Source organism: Gymnodraco acuticeps, unplaced genomic scaffold (genome assembly GCF_902827175.1).
Source record: "Gymnodraco acuticeps unplaced genomic scaffold, fGymAcu1.1, whole genome shotgun sequence".
Taxonomy (NCBI): Eukaryota; Metazoa; Chordata; class Actinopteri; order Perciformes; family Bathydraconidae; genus Gymnodraco; species Gymnodraco acuticeps.
In genome coordinates, this window is record NW_022990238.1 from 11,392,596 (window position 1) to 11,399,189 (window position 6,594).

At 37.9% G+C, this 6,594-nt stretch overlaps 1 protein-coding gene across 1 annotated transcript; it reads left to right on the top strand.

Moving 5' to 3' along the window:
• The first annotated feature begins 2,751 nt into the window (after positions 1-2,751).
• On the top strand, positions 2,752-5,988 carry psmg3 (proteasome (prosome, macropain) assembly chaperone 3). The gene is given in 4 exon segments (XM_034220084.1): positions 2,752-2,917; positions 4,165-4,393; positions 5,477-5,582; positions 5,585-5,988. Coding segments are annotated over 3 exon segments (369 nt in total). The 5' UTR covers positions 2,752-2,917; positions 4,165-4,174; the 3' UTR covers positions 5,629-5,988.
• Positions 5,989-6,594: the final 606 nt, after the last annotated feature.

Here is a 6,594-nt window from a genome sequence, read left to right on the forward strand (position 1 = left end):
ATTTCATTAAACTTACTCTTCGATTGCATGATATAGCGCAACACCTTCGTCACACATGTTGCCACCTGTTTGTACAATTTTCAGGCGATTTGTAATCTGTTTCTAGAAAAACGATGTGTTTTTTGGATATTTGTGGAGTTAGGTGGTCCGCGAGTGTTTTTTCAATGGTTAAGTGGTCCTTGGCAGTGGCAGCGCCAGAGTATTTTTGTTGGGTAAGCTATGGTAGGTGTTGGGGAAATATTTTCCAAGGCCCATAACTTTGACCCAGTTTATCAGTTCAAACTGTCCTGACTGAGCACACGCACCTCGTAACCTTGGCTGCTGTGCTCTCAGTGTTCTGTCTCCCTGTTCCTGCCTGTTGGCGTCAGCTGATCGAGGTGTTATCATTCTATCTTGTTATGCAGCATGTTGATGATTCTCTCTGAACTAGCTAAATACATGGGTCTGGGGTAGAGTTCTTCAGAATTGACGTGGCAACTCTACCGTGCAGTCAGATCGTGGCTGCTGTGACTTGTGATGTGAATTCTCCGGCCGAAACTCCAAATAAACCATCAGTGTTTGACATCAAAGCTCCTGCTCTTCCCGTGTCTCTTTCCTGAGTCGGTGACTCCCACTGCATTGCTACACAGAAGTTTCCCCCCACAGTAGGGCTAACCCATACAGTGGTGGGGCTCAAGTCAGTATTTGCAATGTAATTACATACACGCTATATCGCCCCCTTGACAGTGAAACGCCACACGTGAGGTTAAGATTATTTTCCTGTCTCAATCAAAATGGAACTGTATGAAATAAAACGGCACATTTGTGTTGTAGTAAATAAAAAGGGATCACTGTGAACGTAACGTATGATAGTACACGTTGAAGATCCAATGGGGATACTGAATGGCGGTTCCAACTGATCTCAATCAGTAATGCATGACGCAGACCCCACGTTTCGTGCTCTGATGGCTGTAGGTCTGACTCTATTCAAATTGCATTCGGAGGCATTTTGATCTGACCGCGGCCGCGCTGATATTATAACGCCAGAGAATTTCCACACCTTTAGTGTATAAAAACTCCCCCACTACTTACGGCCCGTCCACACAGCGGCATTGGAAGCGTCTTCCAACGCTTCTGCCCATTCACTTTGAATGGGGTGACAAACTGCATTGTGGGAAGCAGAGCGGAGCTTTCCTGGCGTTTCAGGCTGCAAAAGTTGAGCAATGTTCAACTTTTGAAGCTTCTGAAGCTTTTGGTGGAAGCGTCAGCCAATCAAATCATATGCCAGTACAAGCTCTAGCCAATCAAACCGCTGCTTGTGTGTCAGGGGCGGGAGATTCATGTGATTGGTTGTTGGTCGAGCTTCAGACACGCCCGCCGGCAAGCTTTTTTCCAAAGCCGCTGTGTGGACGGGCCTTTAGACTATTCCTTGCACCCCTCTTCTAGCATAAGCCTGAATGGTCCTCAACCATATTGCATCAGTACGTGCACTTGTTATTACAGCAGGATCAGTTTGTGTGTTGTGGACACGACCCGTATATATTTGCAAGCCGTTTTTCTCAACATTTAGCATTTTGCTTATTATTTAATTTAATTTGCTTACTTTAACATAATTTTCATGGTGGGGCTAAGGTGGGGCTAAGCCATTTCTTGGTATGGCTGTAGCCTACCCCAGCCATACCCTGTCACAGCCACTGGTCCTTGGTATGAGAACGTTTGAGAAACACTAAACAAAAATAAAAAAGAAATGAAAAACAAGACTTTATCTGCTCCTATAATTAAAGCTCCATTGACAGTTAATTAAAAAACATCTTGCCTCTGTGGTTTCTTGCTTTGTAAGAGTTGTTTCTGTTGCTTAATATTGATTGAAATGTTCCAGGGCAGAGAATCAGCCTAATTTGAAACTTTATAAAATGTACTCTTGATAAATACTTTATTGAAAGTGAACTTGAATCATCCTCACTGCATCATAGTGTTCTTTGGGACATTAGCTGTGCACAATTAGCATATTTAGGCGTTGTGAAAACTTCTTGAACCTTGAACACTTTAAAAGTTTGTATTACTGTATTTTTCTATATTTGTGGTTTGCCAAAAAGTAGTATTTATTTCGAGGACAATGCCAAGGACAGACAACGATTGTGAAAAATAACTTCAGGGATCATTTTCCTGTCCTTTTTTCCGACACAAACCCTCATGATAGATTTTGTTCTGAGACAGCATTAACCCAATCCGCTGCAGGTTCAATTTATTCCATTTTTGTGCAGGACTTTCAAAATAAATCATCATCTTAATATTAATGGTAACAGTTTTTTCTGTGATTTTAAGAAGCGAAAAGGTATCAAACTAACAATTACAGTATGTCAAACTTTTTTAATATTCTAAACAAGGTTGTATTTAATGGGATAGCCGATTTGCTTTCAATTAATATCCTTTGTGTGATATAAATGGTGATGCTGCACAAAGCCTTTGTATACATCTAGGAAAAGTGATTCCAAAATAACTTAAACTTTAATAAAATCCAAGACAAGTTATATTTAGTTAAAACTATTATTGCTATCAACATGATTAATACACCAGTCCTAACCAACCAACTATAGAAGAAGAATACTGACATTATAATCAGCTCCAACTATGGCACGATTTATAACATCAAAAGTATTTCTTCTGCTTTTGATGATGAAAGACTGATACAATCTATTGATGTTTAAAGAGGAAAAAAAGGAGATAAAAACCTCTCACTTGTTTTAAATTGAGCAGAAACTAACCCGGAAGTCAGACGTGACGTCAGGCACGTCATCACAGCAGGATAGCTTACGTTCAACCCAACCAAACGGCTCACGTTTGTTTTTGGTGAATCACATAGCACTACAAAAGTTGCTGAAAGTGAAGGGATTCATTTCACAAGAAGCTTTACTTTGTCCACCGACGAGGAAATAGGGTGAGGCTCTTCGTGTAACATAGACGCTGAGAATATCTTCATTGTTATGCAGCTGTGAAGGCTACAACGGGAGATAACATTAGCTGTTTGGCTAACAGTAGCCTGTGCATCACCTAGCTTTCCTTTCACTCCTCCCAGGAGAGTAAAAGTAGTTTTCTCTGCAGGTGATGGGAGGTGGGTTTTTTGGGGACACGATTCTGAAATACTTCCGTCGTTTTATTTCTGTACTTAGCTGCTTACAATGTCCTGTCTTGTCCTAATTTAAATTCCCAGATAAGATAACGTATAGTAAGAATAGTATGTCATTTTGGGAAAGTTATGTTTACATATCTGTCAAATAAGTGATGTGTTTTATTTGGTTATGTATTAATAGACCTATCTAAAGTATGCAACAAAGAGTATTCTCTCTTTACATTAAAACAGGGATATCTGGCTTGAGAGGTATCCTTTGCGACTCTGCAATGTTTGTAGATGTAACTATAGGTTGTAATATAACACACCTAAACCAATAACATATTATCCCGTATGTATTTGTCATTACTTCCAAAGTTGGAGAAAACAAATATATTTGTTGATTATCTAGAAGTAATATGATTTGTCTATCAGTAGTTAAAGCAACGCCTTTTACATGCAAACACGTCACAAAAATAACATTTGCTGTACATTACATTAAATTATACATTTAGTTTCAAGCTTTTCCTCATCATATATAATAAAATAATACAATTTAAGATTTTGCAGCTTTGGGGAATTGTGGCCATTATGTAACTATTATACTTACTTATGTATTATCTGTTCGATTTACACACGGCATCTATTGCACGTCTGTCCGTCCTGGGAGAGGGATCCCTCCTCTGTTGCTCTCCCTGAGGTTTCTCCCATGTTCCCCTTAAACTGTGGGTTTTCTCTGGAAGTTTTTCCTCGTACGATGTGAGGGTCTAAGGACAGAGGGTGTCGTTTTCTCATACTGATATTCTGAACAATCTGTGCTGTTGTATTTGCTTTAAAGTGTCTCTACTGTAGGCTATTTTTATTATATGTACAGCATTTTGGCTCGACCAAAAATCGTTTATAAATGTGCTATATAAATAAAACTTGATTGATTGATTGATTTACTAATTTATAGCCAAATGTATTGATCAGATACATTCAGAACATAGAAACTAATAGGTGGAATAATCAATAATGGTAATATACTGAGCAGCTGCCCTACATATAACCATTCCTTGTTTCTTTTTATCCCCCAGGATCACCAAAATGTCTTCTGCTCAGCCGGTCATCAAATCGAAACAGACGGTGAAAGAAGTAAATGGAATTTCAACGCAGGTCGTCTGTACAGAGTTCAGTAATTACATATTCGTAGTACTTACTCAGTACGGCAAAATGGGGACATTGATATCTGTCACACCTGACTCCAGATCTAATGACATCAGCACCCCGTCGTTCTCCACTAAAGTACTGCTGGGCAAAGACGAGGTAGGCTCGATGAAATTGTTCAGATTAATATTGTATCAGTGCATTAAAGACTTGTTCACAGGACATCACACAGACTTGTTGCAACACAGGATAACTCATGTCATGCTGTGAAAGGGCAGATAAGGTTGGTTCTGAATGGCTCTGGTGGAATGGAAGGAATTGTATCAGTTCAGCGGCCTGCTAAGTTTGCACAAGAACATTTATTTCAGCTCTGCCTTAGCATGTGATTTACTTATTGACGTTTAGTGCCAGACATGAATAATCAACAAATAAATGTATTGTAAGTATGTTTGCTTTCCGAGTTGAAAAGAGTTTTTTTTAAGTCTTATAGTCTTTAAAGAAAAGATAATACTTGCATCTTCTTATAATGTGTGTGGTTTTAGAGCCATGGAGGGATGCAGTGTAAAAGCAAACACACAGACACAATGATGGAGTATTGTGTCTGTAATGTGGTTAAGCATTATGTCAACAGCCCAGTCTACATCTCTGTTATTGTGAAGTTTACTGCGTTTCACAGCAGACACATAACCTGCTACAATAACACCAGGGGATTCTTTCAAATCGAATCAATGTGAGACGTACAAGCGCTTCTTACTTTGGGAGAACTTCAAAAAAATAAATTACTTTTCTCAGTGTGTTTGGAAATATAGCCCAATCAATAATACAGCATGGCAGTAAAGGCAAGATGTAACTATCTACCACATACGCGATGGAAACAGCACAAAATGTGTTAGGAAAAGTGAATTCTTTTTTTTCCTGGACAACTTGTTCACAGTTTGAAAAGTGAGTTAATACCTCAATACAAACCTGAAGAGATTTAAAAACTATTTACCATACAAACACGTATCGTTTTGATACCAAAAAGCGTATCTAAAAACAATGAAAACTGGTTTGTTTGTTGAGTATAAAAGAAGATTATTGATGTAATATATAAAACCTGGAGTAAAAGGGAAAGATTGTGTTTGCAAAGAAAGTGCTATATCAACGATTGCCATTCATTTTCTTCTGACAATAACATATTATATTGCAGCATTTCTGTGTGTGTAATAATCTAATACCTGATTTATTTTCTTCTCTTTACAGCCTCTTACTCATGTCTGTGCCAAAAACCTGGCCACTTTTGTGTCACAAGAAGCCGGCAACAGGCCTGTTCTACTGGGGACTGGCGCTCAAGGATCCTCCATAGATTCAATAAACAAATGAAAGAGATTGTCAAAAGTTGCCAAGTCTGGTAGAAAGTCATAATGGACATGAAGCCTGAAGACTGGGCGAAACAGCCCTTCAGGATGTTTCCCAATGTCACATTTTTTCATGAATCTTTTTAAACTGAAAATAATGTAATACTTACTGAATGTCAATCTGTGATAGCGTGTGCCGCAACAGAGAAATGTATAAATCCAATTTCAACTGATCTTTTTTGATTTGTTCAGACAGTGAAAAATGTCTTTGGAGTTGATTTGGTAGAAAGAATTTCTGCAAGCCACTGTGCTCGCAGTGTGTTTGCAAAATGATAGCCGATAGCTCCACTTTCATCATTGTATGAAATTATTGTTTTGTTTGTTTTGGATTTGTAATAAAATAAACATTTGAAATTGTTGCATGTCGGTTATTGAAAAATAAAACGGGGCACTTCTGACATTTTTTACAAGTCTTTAAAACATTTGTACTCAGCTGGTGTAAAGGATGTTTAGCCTTAACACATAAGTACTTTAAACATTACACATATTCACATTAAACTGAGGAAATGGCTAATGCCTTCTATAATCTTCGTATCTATTTCATCAATTATAGCTGTGGGAGATGTGTTACATTTCATTAGTAGTATTTTTTTTTAATTGCACCATTATTTCAGATACATTAGCAGTTATATATTTTGCTTGAACATTATCAGTATTGTGTGAACTTTATAAATAAGAGTACATATAACATTTCTAATACTTGGGATTCTTTGTGTGTGATTATAAGGGCCCTACCTTCTTTAATATTGTATTTGCTTTTGTAACATTGAACTCCTTTATATTATTTAAATACATAAGTAATAGTACTTGCAAATGTTTTCAAATTGAAAGTCTTAAATTATACGGGCGACCGAAAAACAAAGGATACTGTCTTGTTCACTCTCAGTCTAAATGTAATCTCTCTCAGATAAAGACAACGTGACGTCACTCGTGGCGCTCTGGACACGTGACCCGTTCACCTGT